Genomic DNA, 21,960 nt, shown 5'->3' with positions numbered 1-21,960 from the left:
TTATGGGCCGTGCTATGAGTAAGGGCCGTTGCCCGAAACGTCGCCTCTTGTAAATACGCTGGTATTGACAAACGTGTTCACCAACGATGGAAATTCCCAATTTCTCTGGCATTATTGCTTTCTCCTATAACGCAACGTTAACTCATTTATCTAACGCAGAGGGATGATTATGATCATCATCATCATCATGGAGGGCTGATACCATCCAACCACCTCCCAGTGAACCACACGCGACCGTCAGGGCAATGTTAGCCTGACGTTCCATGTTTACTGGGCGTGTTGGGAATCCGACCTTTGGCCTTTTTAGGTGTTCAACTTCCTTGTGACCGAAGGCGATGATGGTGGCGTTTTGCATTCCACCCCGGCGAATTGGTGCTATTCATTAACGTGGGGGTGGAGGGGGAGGCTCCTTGCGGGCGCTGTTCACCCTCCCCCGGTGCTGAAGGTCGTTCCTGGCCACAATTAACGACACCCAGAAGGGGACCAGGAATTGAACTTTGCTCGGCTCTGCTCGCGGACTCGAGTCAATAATAAAACAAAACAATCAGAGAAAGTCAAAGCTTCTCCTTGCTCTTACAAGCAGTGACGTCACCGCGGCGCTAGTGCCAGGCTAGGTGCACTTTGAGCCCGAGTGAAGTCATTAAACACTCGCTGGCCGGCAGGCAAAATGTCACGGGACACACAAAGACAAAGCCAAAGGGCCCCTGTTATAGCCTTGAACAGAATGGTAGGGCAAGTGCTGTTAGCGAGCACCTATGAAGACCGGCACGGCACACAAGGGGATCAGCACCACGCTCGGCAACCTTTGTATCCCCAGTGCTGATAATCATAAACACGGCTCCAAGGACTCATTTAAGGCCGAGTCGACCTAGGCGAAAGCCCGGAACCATTTTCAGATATCACTCCCGACTCATGTTAACCGAGAGCTGGGATGGAACTCGGTCCGCTGGTTCAGTGCGTTAACCACTGCACAACGGCTCTGACACCACGGTCGTGAATACGGGCTCCATCTCTTCCTTTCATACCCAGATCGCCCCGGGAGGTTCACAGCCAAACAAAAAAGAACTTCGTAGGTCATGAGAAATGAGGAAGGCTTCATCCAGCAGTGGATTGACCACGGCTGATGATGTCTGATGATGAGAATGACGAAAATGGGCACATGGGCTCAGTTAACCCATTGACGTGGCGGCTTGTTTGTCATTATATTATACTTTTATTGCCAACCGTTCGCTCCAACTAGTTAGCGAAAGCCAGGACTCGGGCTGGGCCGGCTCGCCGCTTCCTTGAGGGCAGGGAAGGGTCCCACCCCCCACTCATCTGTGAGGGCAGGGAGCGGTCGCAGGTCTCCCTGTGGAGGAGACACCATCCGTCTCGCGCTCGGATCATTCACCTGGAGCCGAGGACCGTGAAGGAGGCTGCACGCTGCAAAGGAACGACATGGTGAGTGACAAGACGGGGGGGGGGGGGGCACAAGGAGATGGAGTGACAGAGAAGGGCGGGGGGGGGGAGATGATGAGACGGGGAGATGAGATCGAGTCGGAGTCGCTGGGTAGAACAGCAGCAGTCACACGCTGAGCCAGTCACGCACTGCCCACGCTGTTTGCGATTTTGGTACCACTGATGATGATGATGCTGATGATGCTAATGACAAACGGTGAAAATGCCAGTCGTTTCAGACACGGCTGTTTGTGTTGCTGCGGTGCTGTGAACTTCTGTCGCACCGTACGTAGCCAACCATGCTAATCCGAGGTGCGGTGTATGCGTGTAAGTATGTTGAACTACACACACACATGAGATTTCAATCATGATGATTTCAAAGCTCTGTGTGGGTTCCCAATTTCGGAAGAAATCGCGTTCCAGTCGGCCGCAGTGACCGTCTTTGTTAGATGGTCAGCCAAAAGCCGCTGCGAGGATGACCGGAGTGTGCGGGATGGTTTATTTTCCTTGACTAGATCAGCAAGGTATTGTTTTTCATTTGTGGCAAGCACTTTGTGAAAGTGCTTGCTTTGTGAAAATGCTCGCTCAAGGCGGGATTGCCTGGTGTTAAAAGTTGGTTTGAGGTGCGTATTACTTTCCAAATCATCCAAAGATGGAATGCGCATTATCAATTTGAATTATTATTATAATTCGAAGAATACGGAAGCAATTGTCGAGAAAAGATTCGTAGCTTGCATTAAAAAAAATCAATAAATCCGAAACTCATCACGGGACTTGTGAGCTCTGTACCATCACCATCACTCCCATAACTACCATCGTGACCACTGACATCATCACCACTACGATCATCACCACTACCATGACCACCACTACCATCACCACCACTACCATCACCACCACTACCATCACCACTGCCATTACCACCATCGTCACCAGAATCACACTTCAATTTACGGAACTAAGAGTCTTGGTTGGTCAAGGTAAATTATCCGTGGCCAATAATTCATCTCAGTTATAAGCACACTGCGCTAATCACTGCACCACCGCTCCACCACAATATTCGGTATGAGTACCGGTGCCATTACAGATTAGAGCATCGCGCTATGAACCCGGCGATCTGAGATCAATTCCCGGCCACAGCTAACATTGGTGGCGAGTCATATCCTCAAGAGATTCTTGGGCACTCAAACTTTCACCGACTCGCGCTGACCAGCGTGGTGAAGTATGGTCAAACAACTCCCACGGCGTGGGGGGGGGGGGGGGAGGCCGTCATCCAGCAGTGGATTGACACAAGGGCTGTTGCGTGTTCACGTGGTTTCCATATTTAGAATCGGTAAATGATGCGTTCAAGGTGCTGTTCTGCACATGCTTGCTGCACTGCTGCCTGGCTGGCGGAAGGGCCGCTGGGCATTAGAGGGAGTTCAAGAGCGATTCCAAGAACACAAGATGAGATGTTACTATCCTTTGTGCAAGCACTTCCAAGAGTTCATGAACAGTGAGCCTGGTGAAATTTGGGGAGCGCATCGTCAGTAATGTACCTTTGGTTCCTAGGGTGTTTCGGCCTTTCACACTATACACCCTCCCCAAAGGCGGCCAGCGACAGGGTGATCAATCCTACGCTTGCGTCCCAATACCAATTAATCATAGGAGTTGCCTTGTTGTTGATAGCCAACATCCCATGGGACTATGCATGGCAGGGGCGTCCTCCTCCCTGAGTCAAGCATTGTTGACCGCATACCTCCTGGCCCTCTCACTTCGGGGCCCAGCTGGGGTCTTTCCTCTTCATCGAGAGCCACTGACTGCTGCCTTCTGCCGCCTCCGATACAGCTCTGATTGCCGAACGCTGGCTCTGGCCCTTAATTCCCAGGTCTCTAAGCAGTCTGGTTGTAGATGTTGCCACAAAACCTCTGCAGCCCACCTCCACTGGTCGGACTTCTGTGTTCCAGCCATGATGCTATTTTGGGGTGGGAGTACCCACACTTTACCCCACCACTACCACCACCACGTGTGACTAATCTGCCGATAGATGAATTACTCAATCGGCGTTATGCTCGGCCAATCATCGCCCCCCTACTACGAAACCCTGGCAGGGGGCCTCTTAAAAATAGCCACGATAATCGGTGACGTTTTCTTGGGTAAACAATACTGCTGTCAGGATGATGATGCACTAAACAAATATACTTTTTGTGCGCAAATCTATACAGCAATCTTTCGGATTATCTCGATGCTTGGGCGTGGATGGCAAGATGGGGCGTGGGGGACCGTTGGGAGATTAACAAAATAATGACCGCTGGTTCAATTGCCGCGCCGGGGAAATCGAACCCAACCGGGAAACATCTGCTACAAGGTCATAATGATGATCTTCCTTGGCTCGCTAATCACTCATTGATTCGCTCATCGATCGGTGGCTGTTTAGGCAGCTTACGGACCGCCGGGCCTTCCCAGAGAGGGCACGCTGCTCACTCTACGCAAGGTCTGGGAGAGCCGGCAGGAGGCGGCCGGGAACGGGGCCCCCGGGGCCACCGCGGGGGCCCCGGCTCGGCAGGCGGTGTCCTCCGGGGGAGGAGAGCCGAGAAGCCGGGGGCGCAGCGAGACGGTGGAGTCGAAGGCGCGGGAGAAGAGGCGCAGGGCTCAGAGCTTCCCCGCCAGCAGCAGCGCTCGCGGCAGCTCGCCCGGGAGGGGTCCCCTCGCCCAGAGGGAGACGCGGGCGAGGGGCGAGGGCGGCCGGGAGGAGGACAGGGAGAGGGGCCGAGGGGCTGGGCACCGCCCTCGAAGCCTCACGCGCCTCTCATCCTCCTCCTCGTCTCCGGTGAGCTTGGCTCGAAGGCGACACCCGGTGGCCCCTGCCCCTCTTGTCGTCATCACACCAAAGACAAAGACCCCCCTCCATCCCCTCCCCTCCCCCCGCCGCACCAACACCACACCGCTATGGAGCCTTGTGGAGGCTGCTGGGGGCAAGTGCACGGGCCGGGACACCGGTGAGGTGAGCCGCCTGGCCATGCTCTTCATGGGTCGGTCGGTGTCTGACAAAGTCCACATTTTATTTTTTTCAAAGCTGCCATTCCTATGCCATTTTTTTAATGTACTCCTCTCAAATATGAGAGCAATCCCCGCCAAGTTTTGTCGTTCAATGGAGCCTATCGTTAAAAAAATATATTGACTTTCTTAAGTATATGCATCTGCTGGAATAGCCTGAGGAAATTTCATCCGCCGATTAAAACAAAACATCACGTTCTTGAGGAAGTCCCTACGAAGGAAACCGGCCGTCAGAGGCGGCCCAATTGCAGAACAATGCGGGAATGTGAAGGTCGATTTAGCGCACCAAATTATGGATAAGGTAGAGGGGGAATAGAGGCGTCAACAGCGGTTGGTCATATAGCGAAGTTTCGCCCCCGTCATTATAATGTGGAATTTCCACCACTGGCTCCGCAGGGCTGTCAACGGGTAGCTCCACCCACTACTCAGGTAACCCCGCCTACTGCGCAGGTAGCCCCCGCCCACTACCCACGTAGCCCCGCCCATCGCGTAGGTAGCCCCCGCCCACTATTCAGGTAACCCCACCCACTACTCAGGTAACCCCACCCACTGTGCAGGTAGCCCCCCACCCGCTACTCAGGTAACCCCATCCACTGCGCCGGTAGCCCCCACCCACTACTCACGTAGCCCCGCCCATCGCGTAGATAGCCCCCGCCCACTATTCAGGGAGCTCCGCCCACTATTCAGGGAGCTCCGCCCACTACTCAGGGAGCTCCACTCACGACTCAGTGATTCGTGATTTTTTTTATTGCATCCATCTGTGTGGATCTTGGAGTGTCACACCCCCCCCCCACCCCTCGTATACAGCACGATGGTTTTCCTCCGGTTTTTATTTTCTATCTCCGTGACTTTACCGAAAGAGCCACGAATATGAATTCACATTACAGCTGAGACTGCTATTGTAGGGTTAGGATTATTGAGGTGGAGCGGTAGCGCAGTGCTGAGCACACGGAACCCGGCCACCTGAGTTCGAGTCCCCGGACACGCCTCATTCCGTCGCAGGCTTGGGCTGCGGCATATTAAGCAGCACGACCGACAGATTCTTGAATCCATCCGTGCAGCCCTCGGATGCCGCGGTGGGTTTACTTTCCTAACGGTGGCAAAAAGGTGGTGCAGCCCTGCAATGGCCGGCTCACTCCACTGCTGGCTGAGAGGGAACTCCAGAGAGAGAGAGAGAGACGGAGAGAGCCCCCGATCTTCTTGGTTCTTTCGGTAAAGTCCCGTAGAAGGGAAGTAATAAAATCATAAAAATAAAACATAATAAAATAATTATGTTCTTCATCTGAGGACGGCTGCTTGCGTTGTGGCCGAAACGTCGTGAGAATTATTTTATTATGTTTTATTTTTTATTATTTTATTACTTCCCTTCTACGTGACTTTACCGAAAGAACCAAGAAGATGAATCCCTGCAGTCACGAAAGCTTTAAATCGAAAAGAGCCCCCGATGTTGATGATGTTTGTGCTCCACTCTTCCATGCCGGTCACTCGAAATAGCCGGAAGTGCCCACACTTTACCCCATCAACACGTGACCTGACGGGTGATTGGTAACGGTGATGTGCCCCCATCGACACTGATGGGTGCGCATAGGCGACGGGGGGGAGGGAACGGTTTAGAAACTTCCCCATTACTTAAGGGGCCGTCCATAAATGACGTCACGCACCTGGGGGGGGGGGGGGGTCAGATATTTGTGACGATGTGTGACGATGGGGGGACGGGGGGGTTGAGAAATGTGACGTCACATAAAAATGCGCAACTTTAAATAAACATAGACAACACGTTCTACTTAATTGAATATACTTTTTTATAAATGTTTTCTCCTACAACATTACAATAGTTGAAAGCGATTTGAAGCATGTTTTTTTTTTGGGGAGGGGGGGGGTGGCAGTGCTTTGTGACGTCATATTTGAGGGGGGGTCTGACTTTTTGTGACGCCGTGTGACGAAGGGGGGGGGGAGTCAAAATCGTCCAAAATCGCGTGACGTCATTTATGGACGGCCCCTAAACTGCCTCTGCGGGAGATCGAAGGGAACCGGATAGCAAGTCCAGTGCGTTAGTAACCATCGCCGCGGCGTGCTTTTTGAAGAGAGCCACCAGGATGCAGGCATGAGAGGCCACTCTACGTGGGGCGGCAGATCGATTTCCCCCCAAACCCAACCCCACCGCGTCCCAGCTACTCGCAAGCCACCATCAGCAACACCTGTACCAACCCGCTCCCTCCCCTAGCCGTGAAGCCAGTGAGCGCCTCACTCGCACTCCCCACTCGCAGCAGCATACCAACAGCAGCAGCAGCAGCATACCAACAACAGCAGCAGCAGCACCAACAACAACAACAGCAGGACCACCAGTCAACCCCCTCCCCTATACGTGGAGCCAGTGAGCGTCTCACTCGCACTCCCCACTCGCAGCAGCACACCAACAACAACAGCAGCACACCAATAACTACAGCAACAGCACAACAACAAGAGCAGCAGCAGCACACCACCACCAACAACCACAGTAGCAGCACAACAACAACAGCAGCACAACAACAACAGCAGCAGCAGCACACCAACAACAACAACCACAGCAGCAGCAGCACACCAACAACAACAGCAGCAGCACAACGACAACAGCAGCACAACAACAACAGCAGCAGCAGCAGCACACCAACAACAACAACCACAGCAGCAGCAGCACACCAACAACAACCACCACAGTAAAAGCAGCAGGACACCAACAACAACAACAGCAGCACAGTCCGAGTTGACCGCCCCGTGTGCCGGAGTCAAGGTGAGGACAGACTGTGTGACCACGTGTGCGCGTGTGTTGTGTGTGTTGTGTGTGTTGTGTGCGCGTGTGTTGTGTGTGTTGTGTGTGTTGTGTGCGCGTGTGTTGTGTGTGTTGTGTGTGTTGTGTGTGTTGTGTGCGCGTGTGTTGTGTGTGTTGTGTGCGCGTGTGTTGCGTGTGTTGTGTGCGCGTGTGTTGTGTGTGCTGTGTGCGCGTGTGTTGTGTGTGTTGTGTGTGTTGTGTGCGCGTGTGTTGTGTGTGTTGTGTGTGTTGTGTGCGCGTGTGTTGTGTGTGTTGTGTGCGCGTGTGTTGTGTGTGTTGTGTGCGCGTGTGTTGTGTGTGTTGTGTGTGTTGTGTGCGCGTGTGTTGCGTGTGTTGTGTGTGTTGTGTGTGTTGTGTGTGTTGTGTGCGCGTGTGTTGTGTGTGTTGTGTGCGCGTGTGTTGTGTGTGTTGTGTGCGTGTGTTGTGTGTGTTGTGTGCGCGTGTGTTGTGTGTGTTGTGTGTGTTGTGTGCGCCTGTGTTGTGTGCGCCTGTGCGGGTGTCGAACCCGGTGGCACAAGAGTTCGGGTCACGCTCACGGCCGCTGACAACCGTGACGAATTATCTGAACCGGCTCCGAGCCTCCCCGAGGTCGACTCAGCCTCAAAACAGCGCCACTCGGGGGGGAGACAAAGGCGGCCGGGCGTGGTGCTGGCCACCCACCCCACTCGCACGCCGTGCCGGCCTTCATAGGTGCTCGCTAACAGCACTTGCTCCAACAGCCTGCGAAGGCTATACTGGGGAGGCTTTATCTTCTGTGGGTGTTGAATTGGTTGGGGAGTGATGGAGCGGTGGTCACCGCACTGCAATTACGAACGCGGCGACTCGAATTCCGAGTTTCCAGGCCACTGCCAACATCAGTGGCGAACATCTCAACCGGACGTGAGTCAATCTCCCCTCGCTCGAGCACCTGGTGTTGTGTGCAATAAACATCACCGCTGGGGAGACAAAGGCAGCCGGGCGTGTATGTCTGGCCACCACAACCTCATGGGTACGCCGTGCCACCCTTTACAGGTACTCGCTTCACCACAACTGCCTGCGTCTTGTAACACGAAGCGGGGTGGGGGGCGGTCTTGGTCTGTGTCCCACAGGGCTGGAGCAGCGAGCACAGCCTCAGTCGGGAGCACGCCGAAGGCTACTCAGAGTCTTCGACTGTCCGGCACAGGGGTAAGCCACCTGGAGGCAGAGGTCGCAAACGGGTTTTGATTCCTTACCCGCACCCGACCGCACCAGGGTCACAAACGGGTACCCGTACCCGGCCGTACCCGTACAGGTATCGGGTACCCGATTGCGACCTCTGGGATGAAGCCATGTTGCAGGCGCGGGTGGGTTGATTCTAGGAACTTGAATTGTGAGAAGAGACAAGACGTTGGGGAATGAGTGACAAACGGTGACTCACCAGTGACTCACGGCCTTACCTGTACCCGTACCCGGCCGCACCAGGGTCGCAAACGGGTACCCGTACCCGGCCGGGTACGGGCAGCCGGGTATAGGGTAGGGTACGGGTATCGGGTACCCGGTTGCGACTTCTGCCTGGAGGTTGGGACGTGGGCAGGATGGGGGGCAGGGTAGGGGGCAGGGTAGGGGGCAGGGTAGGGGGCAGGGTAAGCGACCTGGAGGTTGGGACGTGGGCAGGGTGGGGGGCAGGGTAGGGGGCAGGGTGGGGGGCAGGGTGGGGGGCAGGGTAGGGGGCAGGGTAGGGGGCAGGGTAAGCGACCTGGAGGTTGGGACGTGGGCAGGGTGGGGGGCAGGGTAGGGGGCAGGGTGGGGGGCAGGGTGGGGGGCAGGGTAGGGGGCCGGGTGGGGGGCAGGGTCAGCAAACTAAAGATTGGCAACAGAACGTGACAAGACAGCGTTCCAGATGTCATCACTTCCCCCCATTTGAACTCGTTTGCTCGCTCCACAGGTCAGCGTTATGACCCCCACCCCGCGCCCCGTCGACGTAGCAGGCTTGCTAAAGGCGGGGGGAGCATAGACGCGAGGGCATAGTACAGTACAGCAACGCACTTGACTGCACCGCCACCGACAGGCGCGGCTTAGACGTGGCGGGCAAGTGGGGGGGGGGGGGGGACCCTGACGCGTCGCGGTTTGCCCATCGCCGCCTCGACCTTAATAGGCGCTCGCCGACTCGGCCGCGCGCAGGGCTGCTGAGGAAGGACCTGGCACTGCTGGAGCCGCCGTCTCTGCGGGAGAGGCTGAGCATGTATCAGTCGGCGGTGTCACGCACCACGGGACAGGTACGCGCTCACCAGCCCCCCCCCCCCCATCAACGCTCACCAGCCCCCCCCCCCATCAACGCTCACCAGCCCCCCCCCATCAACGCTCACCAGCCCCCCCCCTCATCAACGCTCACCAGCCCCCCCCCTCCATCAACGCTCACCAGCCCCCCCCTCCCCATCAACGCTCACCAGCCCCCCCCCCCCATCAACGCTCACCAGCCCCCCCCCTCATCAACGCTCACCAGCCCCCCCCCATCAACGCTCACCAGCCCCCCCCCTCATCAACGCTCACCAGCCCCCCCCTCCCCATCAACGCTCACCAGCCCCCCCCCATCAACGCTCACCAGCCCCCCCCCATCAACGCTCACCAGCCCCCCCCCCTCATCAACGCTCACCAGCCCCCCCCCCCTCATCAACGCTCACCAGCCCCCCCCCCCTCCATCAACGCTCACCAGCCCCCCCCCCTCATCAACGCTCACCAGCCCCCCCCTCCCCATCAACGCTCACCAGCCCCCCCCCCTCATCTCCCTCACCACCACCCCGCGTCTCCCTCACCACCACCACGTGTCTCCCTCACCACCACCACGTGTCTCCCTCACCACTACCCCGCGTCTCCCTCACCACCACCCCGCGTCTCCCTCACCACCACCCCGTGTCTCCCTCACCACCACCCCGTGTCTCCCTCACCACCACCCCGCGTCTCCCTCACCACCACCCCGTGTCCCCCTCACCACCACCCCGTGTCTCCCTCACCACCACCCCGTGTCCCCCTCACCACCACCCCGTGTCTCCCTCACCAACACCCCGTGTCTCCCTCACCACCACCCCGTGTCTCCCTCACCACCACCCCGCGTCTCCCTCACCACCACCCCGCGTCTCCCTCACCACCACCCCGTGTCCCCCTCACCACCACCCCGCGTCTCCCTCACCACCACCCCGCGTCTCCCTCACCACCACCCCGTGTCCCCCTCACCACCACCCCCGTGTCCCCCTCACCACCACCCCGTGTCTCCCTCACCACCACCCCGTGTCCCCCTCACCACCAACCCCGTGTCTCCCTCACCACCACCCCGTGTCTCCCTCACCACCACCCTGCGTCTCCCTCACCACCACCCCGTGTCCCCCTCACCACCACCCCGTGTCTCCCTCACCACCACCCCGTGTCCCCCTCACCACCACCCCGTGTCTCCCTCACCACCACCCCGTGTCTCCCTCACCACCACCCCGTGTCTCCCTCACCACCACCCCGTGTCTCCCTCACCACCACCCCGTGTCCCCCTCACCACCACCCCGTGTCTCCCTCACCACCACCCCGTGTCTCCCTCACCACCACCCCGTGTCTCCCTCACCACCACCCCGCGTCTCCCTCACCACCACCCCGTGTCCCCCTCACCACCACCCCGTGTCTCCCTCACCACCACCCCGTGTCCCCCTCACCACCACCCCGTGTCTCCCTCACCACCACCCCGTGTCCCCCTCACCACCACCCCGTGTCCCCCTCACCACCACCCCGCTTCTCCCTCACCACCACCCCGTGTCCCCCTCACCACCACCCCGTGTCTCCCTCACCACCACCCCGTGTCCCCCTCACCACCACCCCGTGTCCCCCTCACCACCACCCCGCGTCTCCCTCACCACCACCCCGTGTCCCCCTCACCACCACCCCGTGTCTCCCTCACCACCACCCCGTGTCCCCCTCACCACCACCCCGTGTCTCCCTCACCACCACCCCGTGTCCCCCCTCACCACCACCCCGTGTCCCCCTCACCACCACCCCGTGTCTCCCTCACCACCACCCGCGTCTCCCTCACCACCACCACGTGTCCCCCTCACCACCACGCGCGTCTCCCTCACCACCACCCCGTGTCTCCCTCACCACCACGCGCGTCTCCCTCACCACCACCCCCGTGTCTCCCTCACCACCACCCGCGTCTCCCTCACCACCACCACGTGTCCCCCTCACCAACACCCCGTGTCTCCCTCACCACCACCCCGTGTCCCCCTCACCACCACCCCGTGTCTCCCTCACCACCACCCGCATCTCCCTCAACACCACCCCGTGTCTCCCTCACCACCACCCCGTGTCCCCCTCACCAACACCCCGTGTCTCCCTCAACACCACCCGCGTCTCCCTCACCACCACCCCGTGTCTCCCTCACCACCACCCCCGTGTCCCCCTCACCACCACCCCGTGTCTCCCTCACCACCACCACGTGTCCCCCTCACCAACACCCCGTGTCCCCCTCACCACCACCCCGTGTCTCCCTCACCAACACCCCGTGTCCCCCTCACCAACACCCCGTGTCCCCCTCACCACCACCCCGCGTCTCCCTCACCACCACCCCGTGTCCCCCTCACCAACACCCCGTGTCCCCCTCACCAACACCCCGTGTCCCCCTCACCAACACCCCCGTGTCCCCCTCACCAACACCCCGTGTCCCCCTCACCAACACCCCGTGTCCCCCTCACCAACACCCCGTGTCCCCCTCACCACCACCCCGTGTCCCCCTCACCAACACCCCGTGTCTCCCTCACCACCACCCCGTGTCTCGCTCACTGCCACTCCGTGTCTCCCTCACCAACACCCCGCGTCTCGCTCACCAACACCCCGTGTCTCGCTCACCACCACCCCGTGTCTCCCTCACCAACACCCCGCGTCTCGCTCACCACCACCCCGTGTCTCCCTCACCAACACCCCGTGTCTCCCTCACCAACACCCCACGTCTCGCTCACCACCACCCCGCGTCTCCCTCACCACCACCCCGCGTCTCCCTCACCACCACCCCGCGTCTCCCTCACCACCACCCCGTGTCTCCCTCACCACCACCCCGTGTCTCCCTCACCACCACCCCGTGTCCCCCTCACCACCACCCCGTGTCCCCCTCACCACCACCCCGTGTCCCCCTCACCACCACCCCGCGTCCCCCCTCACCCCGTGTCTCCCTCACCACCACCCCGTGTCTCCCTCACCGCCACTCCGCGTCTCCCTCACCAACACCCCGCGTCTCCCTCACCAACACTCCGTGTCTCCCTCACCACCACCCCGTGTCTCCCTCACCACCACCCCGCGTCTCCCTCACCACCACCCCGCGTCTCCCTCACCACCACCCCGCGTCTCCCTCACCACCACCCCGTGTCTCCCTCACCACCACCCCGTGTCTCCCTCACCGCCACTCCGCGTCTCCCTCACCAACACTCCGCGTCTCCCTCACCAACACCCCGCGTCTCCCTCACCAACACCCCGCGTCTCCCTCACCACCACCCCGTGTCTCCCTCACCACTACCCCGTGTCTCCCTCACCACCACCCCGCGTCTCCCTCACCACCACCCCGCGTCTCCCTCACCACCACCCCGTGTCTCCCTCACCAACACTCCGTGTCTCCCTCACCACCACCCCGCGTCCCCCTCACCACCACCCCGCGTCTCCCTCACCACCACCCCGTGTCTCCCTCACCACCACCCGTGTCTCCCTCACCACCACCCCGTGTCTCCCTCACCACCACCCGTGTCTCCCTCACCACCACCCGTGTCTCCCTCACCACCACCCGTGTCTCCCTCACCACCACCCGTGTCTCCCTCACCACCACCCGTGTCTCCCTCACCACCACCCCGTGTCTCCCTCACCACCACCCCGTGTCCCCCTCACCAACACCCCGTGTCCCCCTCACCAACACCCCGTGTCCCCCTCACCACCACCCCGTGTCCCCCTCACCAACACCCCGTGTCTCCCTCACCACCACCCCGTGTCTCGCTCACTGCCACTCCGTGTCTCCCTCACCAACACCCCGCGTCTCGCTCACCAACACCCCGTGTCTCGCTCACCACCACCCCGTGTCTCCCTCACCAACACCCCGCGTCTCGCTCACCACCACCCCCGTGTCTCCCTCACCAACACCCCGTGTCTCCCTCACCAACACCCCACGTCTCGCTCACCACCACCCCGCGTCTCCCTCACCACCACCCCGCGTCTCCCTCACCACCACCCCGCGTCTCCCTCACCACCACCACCCGTGTCTCCCTCACCACCACCCCGTGTCTCCCTCACCACCACCCCGTGTCCCCCTCACCACCACCCCGTGTCCCCCTCACCACCACCCCGTGTCCCCCTCACCACCACCCCGCGTCCCCCTCACCCCGTGTCTCCCTCACCACCACCCCGTGTCTCCCTCACCGCCACTCTCCGCGTCTCCCTCACCAACACCCCGCGTCTCCCTCACCAACACTCCGTGTCTCCCTCACCACCACCCCGTGTCTCCCTCACCACCACCCCGCGTCTCCCTCACCACCACCCCGCGTCTCCCTCACCACCACCCCGCGTCTCCCTCACCACCACCCCGCGTCTCCCTCACCACCACCCCGTGTCTCCCTCACCACCACCCCGCGTCTCCCTCACCACCACCCCGCGTCTCCCTCACCACCACCCCGCGTCTCCCTCACCACCACCCCGCGTCTCCCTCACCACCACCCCGCGTCTCCCTCACCACCACCCCGTGTCTCCCTCACCACCACCCCGTGTCTCCCTCACCGCCACTCCGCGTCTCCCTCACCAACACTCCGCGTCTCCCTCACCAACACCCCGCGTCTCCCTCACCAACACCCCGCGTCTCCCTCACCACCACCCCGTGTCTCCCTCACCACCACCCCGCGTCTCCCTCACCACCACCCCGCGTCTCCCTCACCACCACCCCGTGTCTCCCTCACCAACACTCCGTGTCTCCCTCACCACCACCCCGCGTCCCCCTCACCACCACCCCGCGTCTCCCTCACCACCACCCCGTGTCTCCCTCACCACCACCCGTGTCTCCCTCACCACCACCCCGTGTCTCCCTCACCACCACCCGTGTCTCCCTCACCACCACCCGTGTCTCCCTCACCATCACCCGTGTCTCCCTCACCACCACCCGTGTCTCCCTCACCACCACCCGTGTCTCCCTCACCACCACCCGTGTCTCCCTCACCACCACCCCGCGTCCCCCTCACCACCACCCCGCGTCTCCTCACCACCACCCCGTGTCTCCCTCACCACCACCCCGTGTCTCCCTCACCAACACCCCGCGTCTCCCTCACCACCACCCCGTGTCTCCCTCACCACTACCCCGTGTCTCCCTCACCACCACCCGTGTCTCCTCACCACCACCCGTGTCTCCCTCACCACCACCCCGTGTCTCCCTCACCACCACCCGTGTCTCCCTCACCACCACCCCGTGTCTCCCTCACCACTACCCCGTGTCTCCCTCACCACCACCCGTGTCTCCCTCACCACCACCCGTGTCTCCCTCACCACCACCCCCGTGTCTCCCTCACCACCACCCGTGTCTCCCTCACCACCACCCCGTGTCTCCCTCACCACTACCCCCGTGTCTCCCTCACCACCACCCGTGTCTCCCTCACCACCACCCCGCGTCTCCCTCACCACCACCCCGTGTCTCCCTCACCACCACCCGTGTCTCCCTCACCACCACCCCGTGTCTCCCTCACCACTACCCCGTGTCTCCCTCACCACCACCCCGTGTCTCCCTCACCACTACCCCGTGTCTCCCTCACCACCACCCGTGTCTCCCTCACCACCACCCCGTGTCTCCCTCACCACTACCCCGTGTCTCCCTCACCACCACCCGTGTCTCCCTCACCACCACCCCGTGTCTCCCTCACCCACACCCGTGTCTCCCTCACCACCACCACGTGTCTCCCTCACCAACACCCGTGTCTCCCTCACCACTACCCGTGTCTCCCTCACCACCACCCGTGTCTCCCTCACCACCACCCCGTGTCTCCCTCACCACCACCCGTGTCTCCCTCACCACCACCACGTGTCTCCCTCACCAACACCCGTGTCTCCCTCACCACCACCCCGTGTCTCCTCACCACCACCCGTGTCTCCCTCACCACCACCCCGTGTCTCCCTCACCAACACCCGTGTCTCCCTCACCACTACCCCCGTGTCTCCCTCACCACCACCCCGTGTCTCGCTCACCACCACCCGTGTCTCCCTCACCACTACCCCGTGTCTCCCTCACCACCACCCCGTGTCTCCCTCACCACTACCCCGTGTCTCCCTCACCAACACCCGTGTCTCCCTCACCACTACCCCGTGTCTCCCTCACCACCACCCCGTGTCTCGCTCACCAGCACCCGTGTCTCCCTCACCACTACCCCGTGTCTCCCTCACCACCACCCCGTGTCTCCCTCACCAACACCCGTGTCTCCCTCACCACCACCCCGCGTCTCCCTCACCACCACCCGCGTCTCCCTCACCACTACCCCGTGTCTCCCTCACCACCACCCCGTGTCTCCCTCACCACCACCCCGTGTCTCCCTCACCACCACCGTGTCTCCCTCACCACTACCCCGTGTCTCCCTCACCAACACCCCGTGTCTCGCTCACCGCCTCCCCGTGTCTCCCTCACCGCCACCCCGCGTCTCGCTCACTGCCACACCACCGCAGGAGCTGCAGGTTATTCTCCCCAAGTCTGCATTGTCTCCCAGCAACTCACGTGAGGTGCAGGTGTTCTTGCAGGTGAGTGACTGAGACCCCGTGGCCTGCACACGGGGGAAATTGCAAAACACACACACAGGGTGCATCAAACGGAAATGTTGACACTTTTATGGGACTATCGTTTTAGTGGAAAATGCACGGATAGTAACACTGTAAACATGAAAACAAATGGATTTGAATAGCTTCAAAATGTCAAAGAGTATATCTCGCTTGTTCGCCATCGTTGTCAACACATTGCCCTGGAATCTTCTCCAGGTCGTAGGTCTCCAGAGCCCGCAGGCAAACTTCTCGTGGCATTGTTGCAAATTCTCAGAAGTGTTAAAAACATTTTTTTAAAGCAAGGTTAATGTCATCAAGCGAGCAACCCATCATCCCTCCCTCCAGAGTCGCTAAAATAAGCACCCCTCTGTGGAGAATTCAACAGCGGTTTGCCTCCCTGTGGTTATACTTATCCCTCGCCATAGGAATGTGGAATTTCCACCACTGGCTCTGCAGGGCTGTACACGGGCGATGAGTATCAATAGGCGCCGACTGGTGGCTGAGTCTGTGGATCTGTAAAGTTCAGTCTCCAGCTCATGTCCTCTTCTGGCCTCTCTGCCCACGTGTGCGACGAGGGAGGAAGGGCCGTGGCCCGAAACGTCGCCCGCAGTGTATTTTCCCCTCTTGAGGCCGACGATTCCCTCAATCACTTTTGCGATCCCTTTTCCCAGGAATCGAAAGACGTCCCCAATGGCCACGTGGAAGGTGAGTGCGCGGACGTTTACACCACGTGACCTCACACAGGATGTGTCAATCACACACGCGGGTTCGACTCCCCGTAATCGGAGGGGGTCTTCGTCTCCGTGCCACGGATGTTGGCCGCGAGCGGGAACCGAACTCGGGTCGCCGGGTGGTTTGTAAGCGCAGCGTGCTTAACCGCTGCGCCACCCGCTCCCCCCGCTAATGTTTGGACTGCCCTTCGGCCTCCACTGGGTAGGCTCGGCATGAAAAGTTAGCACCTGGTATGGTATGTCATCATTACACCTGGAGAGACAAAGGCGGCCGGGCGCGGTTCTGACGCACCACCCTTCTCATTGTCGCGCGCTGCAGGGCGGTGGTGCAGCGGTTAGCACACCACGTCAGCCCGCACGGTTTAACATCGTGTAATAAAGCTCGTTGAGGCGACTTCTGGAGTCCGTCTTTTATTCAACTTATATTACATTTTACTTCACGCTGCTGATAGGTAGCGTGAGAGGAACAGATAGAGAGAGACGCACTGCCACGTGGCAACTCGGAGCCCCACTCCCGCGTGGCCCCCTTCCTCTGTTCGTTCCGTTCTGACCACGTGTCCGATTTAAGACCCGGGTCACGTGGTACGCTTCAGCCAATCCTCGTTAGCCTGCATCGAATCTTCCAGGCTCCCTCGTCAGCTCCCGGGACCACGCCCCTGACTCATCTCCCCATTGGCTGTGGCCAAAGCCAGCAGAACCAATCCTTACAGCTGTCACCTTTCCATCACGTCACGGCCATGCCCCCAGGCTTCCCCCCATTGGCTGTAAACCAGGACCGGCAGAGCCAATCACCATGACGAATTGTGATATGTCAGTGAGCCGGATATATCCTCATATAACAATCGTATTATTGTGCAGGGAAAGTGAGTTTTAGGTCCATATGGCGTACAGCCGTTACGATACAGGCAACAACAACAACAACAAAATCTGTCTACGTGTTTGTGTTACTCCCTTGTATGATGAACGTTGAGATTTATAAGAGGCACGGGGTGACCAATGAGGTCTGAATTAGTCTGTGATAAGGTAGGGCACTGGTTAGGGGTACGGGTTAGCAGCAATGCGCTAACATCAGTAACTAATATATGAACTGTTCCTGGCCTTAAACGAGTATCTCGTGTGGTGTGTGTGAACATCAGCATTGGGAAGACAAAGGTGGCCGGGCATGGTGCCAGCCACACCGCCCCCTCGTGTGCCGTGCCGGTGTTCGCTAACGGCACTTGCGTACGTGCGTGTGTGCGCGTGCGTGTGTGCGCATGTGTGCGCGTGCGTGTGCGCGTTGTGTTGCGTGTGCGTGTGCGCGCGTGTGTGTGCGTGTGTGCGCGTGCGTGTGCGCGCGTGCGTGTGCGCGTGTGCGTGCGTGTGTACGTGTGCGTTGACCAGACGAGGCGTTGTCCACCAGGGAGCGAATCCAGATCTTCGCTCGCCTCGCCGTGGAGCCCCCCTCACCTCGCTCCGCATCGTCCCTCTCGCGCTCAAAGGTGACCTCGCGTGGCCCACGGCTTCACCGCGGCGGCCGCGTGGCACAGGAGGCACACGATTTCACCGCACCGGGGGTTTTTTGCGGTGGAAGATTCCGTGGGTGGGGGGGGAGAAGAGGGGCGAGGAGGGGGGAGGTCATCGCCCACCCGCCCGCCCCCCCTCCCCTTGGATGGAACTCACGTGGGAGGGAGGGAGCTCCACGTGAATCGTCTCGTGCCCCCCTTGTCTCCCCGTGCCCCCCCCCCCCCATCCCGTACGCAGTCGCTGAGCTCCTACGAGCTGAGCCGCTCGGTAGGGGACGGCGCCAGCGCCCGGCTGCACCGCGCCTCCAGCACGGACACGCTGGACGGCCACAACTCCACGGGTGCGGCCACAACAACATCACCACCAGTAGCACCACCACCAGCACCAGTACCATCAGTACCACCACCAGCACCACTAACACAACCACCAGCAGCACCACCAGTACCACCACCACCAGTACCATCAGTACCACCACCAGCCACCACCAGCACCACCAGCACACACCACCACCACCCCAGTACCATCAGAACCACCACCAGCACCATCAGCACCATCAGCACCACCAGCACCACCAACACAACCACCAGCCGCAGCACCAAAGACAAATATTGTTAGCGAGCACCTATGAAGGCCGGCACGGCACACGAGGGGTTGGGTCGCCAGCACCACGCCCGGCCGACTTTGTCTCCCCGGTGGCGATGTTTACTACACACCGCACCGGGTACTCATTTGAGGCTGAGTCGACCTAGGGAAGGCCCCATGACCGGTTCAGATAATCTTCACCGGTGTTGGCCGTGAGCGGGAATCGAACTCGGGTCGCCGGGTCCGTTCGCGCAACGTAGCGCTGACCGCTCCCCAGCTGCAGCACCATCGCACCTTCCTCCGCCGCACGAGGCACCGTTAATGGCGATGTGCGTGGTGGTGGTGGTGGTGGTGCCGGTGTCTGGTGCTGCGCGCAGGAGACGCGCTGCCGCCCGGCGTGGGGCTGCACCCCTCGGAGATGGTGTCGGTGCGCCAGCGCATGGCCATGTACCAGTCGGCAGTCGTGCGCAGCACGGGCAACGCGCAGGCGAGCACCAGCGCGTCTCCAACCCCGAGCCCGACTCGAACCTCGACCCTAACCGTGGCTAAGACCAGCCGCGGCACACACTCTTGATGCTGGCACTTTCCGCAATGCTGTCCGCTGACCCCCATTCGAGCCGTGACCCCGGCTCCAACTCTGACCCCCGACTCGAGCGCAAATACCACGAGTCACAACACCGGTAGCTAACCCTGACCCTGAAGCCAACACTAATCCTGACCATACCGCTCGTCACAACACCGATAAACTAACCCACACCCTGGATCCAACACTAACCATGACCATACCACTAGTCACAACACCGATAAACTAACCCACACCCTGGATCCAACACTAACCATGACCATACCACTAGTCACAACACCGATAAACTAACCCTGACCCTGAAGCCAACACTAACCATGACCATACCGCTCGTCACAACACCGATAAACTAGCCCACACCCTGAATCCAACCCTAATCCTGACCATACCACTCGTCACAGCACCGATAAACTAACCCACACCCTGAATCCAACCCTAATCCTGACCATACCGCGAGTCACAACATCGATAAACTAACCCTGACCCTGAATCCAACCTTAACCCTCTAACACTGTTCACACAGCGAGTCACAACACGATCACGAACTCCGACCGCGACTCTAACCCCTGACCTGGAATTCAACTGCAACGCTCACCCAGACCCCAAACCCTCACGCGGACTCGAACCACGGCACTGGCCGCACCAGCCGACCCTGATCACGCCGCAACCTCTCCCCGACCCCGAACGACACGAACCCCCCCCCCCCCTCGCTGACCCTGAACCAATCACGTGTCACGTCACGCATCCCAAAGGGCACCCCCAAGGGCAGCTGTCGCTGTGCAGCACAAGGCGACTCGCGCTCCCTGGCTCTGCCGTGTTGCAGGAATTGGTGCTGTGTGTGTGTGTGAATGCCATTTGAGGAATGTAATGTGTGTGTGTGTAATGTATGTGTGTGTGTGTAATGTGTGTGTGTGTAATGTGTGTGTGTGTAATGTGTGTGTGTAATGTGTGTGTGTGTGTAATGTGTGTGTGTAATGTGTGTGTGTGTTTAATGTGCGTGTGTAACGTGTGTGTGTGTGTAATGTGTGTAATGTGAGTGTGTGTAATGCGTGTGTGTGTAATGTGTGTGTGTGTGTAATGTGTGTGTGTGTAATGTGAGTGTGTGTAATGCGTGTGTGTGTAATGTGTGTGTGTGTGTAATGTGTGTGTAATGTGTGTGTGTGTAATGTGTGTGTAATGTGTGTGTGTGTGTAATGTGTGTGTGTGTAATGTGTGTGTAATGTATGTGTAATGTGTGTGTGTGTAATGTGTGTGTAATGTGTGTGTGTGTGTAATGTGTGTGTAATGTGTGTGTGTGTGTAATGTGTGTGTGTGTAATGTGTGTGTGTGTAATGTGTGTGTGTGTAATGTGTGTGTGTGTAATGTGTGTGTGTGTAATGTGTGTGTGTGTAATGTGTGTGTGTGTAATGTGTGTGTAATGTGTGTGTGTGTGTAATGTGTGTGTAATGTGTGTGTGTGTGTAATGTGTGTGTGTGTAATGTGTGTGTGTGTAATGTGTGTGTGTGTAATGTGTGTGTGTGCAATGTGTGTGTGTGTAATGTGTGTGTGTGTAATGTGTGTGTAATGTGTGTGTGTGTGTAATGTGTGTGTAATGTGTGTGTGTGTGTAATGTGTGTGTGTGCAATGTGTGTAATGTGTGTGTGTAGTGTGCGTGTGTAATCTGTGTGTACGTATGTGTGTTTATGTACAATGTGTGTGTAATGTGTGTGTGTAATGTGTGTGTGCAATGTGTGTAATGTGTGTGTGCAATGTGTGTAATGTGTGTGTGCAATGTGTGCAATGTGTGTAATGTGTGTGTGCAATGTGTGTGTGTAATGTGTGTAATGTGTGTGTGCAATGTGTGCAATGTGTGTAATGTGTGTGTGTGTAATGTGTGTAATGTGTGTGTGCAATGTGTGTGTGTAATGTGTGTAATGTGTGTAATGTGTGTGTGCAATGTGTGTGTGTAATGTGTGTGTGCAATGTGTGTGTGTAATGTGTGTAATGTGTGTGTGCAATGTGTGCAATGTGTGTAATGTGTGTGTGTGTAATGTGTGTAATGTGTGTGTGCAATGTGTGTGTGTAATGTGTGTAATGTGTGCAATGTGTGTAATGTGTGTAATGTGTGTAATGTGTGTGTGCAATGTGTGTGTGTAATGTGTGTGTGCAATGTGTGTGTGTAATGTGTGTGTGTAATGTGTGTGTGTAATGTGTGTAATGTGTGTGTAATGTGTGTGTAATGTATGTGTAATGTGTGCAATGTGTGTAATGTGTGTGATGTGTGTGTAATGTGTGTGTAATGTGTGTGTGCAATGTGTGTAATGTGTGTGTAATGTGTGTGTAATGTGTGTGTGCAATGTGTGTAATGTGTGTGTAATGTGTGTGTGTAATGTGTGTAATGTGTGTGTAATGTGTGTGTAATGTGTGTGTAATGTGTGTGTGCAATGTGTGTGTAATGTGTGTGTAATGTGTGTGTGCAATGTGTGTAATGTGTGTGTAATGTGTGTGTAATGTGTGTGTGCAATGTGTGTAATGTGTGTGTAATGTGT

The 21,960-nt window shown here is 58.6% G+C and overlaps 1 protein-coding gene across 1 annotated transcript; it reads left to right on the top strand.

The window, feature by feature from the left end:
• Positions 1–1,250: 1,250 nt before the first annotated feature.
• LOC144741209 (uncharacterized) lies at positions 1,251–21,559 on the top strand. Its single transcript, XM_078623808.1, has 9 exons — positions 1,251–1,440; positions 3,854–4,246; positions 8,371–8,446; positions 9,422–9,516; positions 15,944–16,015; positions 16,705–16,738; positions 18,145–18,242; positions 18,505–18,607; positions 19,227–21,559. The coding sequence occupies exons 1-9, from the start codon at positions 1,438–1,440 to the stop codon at positions 19,421–19,423; spliced, it is 1,071 nt and encodes a 356-aa protein (XP_078479934.1). The 5' UTR covers positions 1,251–1,437; the 3' UTR covers positions 19,424–21,559.
• The last annotated feature ends 401 nt before the right edge of the window (positions 21,560–21,960 follow it).

Source organism: Lampetra planeri, unplaced genomic scaffold, assembly GCF_965212315.1.
Source record: "Lampetra planeri unplaced genomic scaffold, kcLamPlan1.2.h2 scaffold_467, whole genome shotgun sequence".
NCBI classification, from domain to species: Eukaryota; Metazoa; Chordata; class Hyperoartia; order Petromyzontiformes; family Petromyzontidae; genus Lampetra; species Lampetra planeri.
The sequence above is the reverse complement of the archived record's forward strand: the minus strand, read 5'-3'. Positions and strand labels throughout refer to the sequence as shown.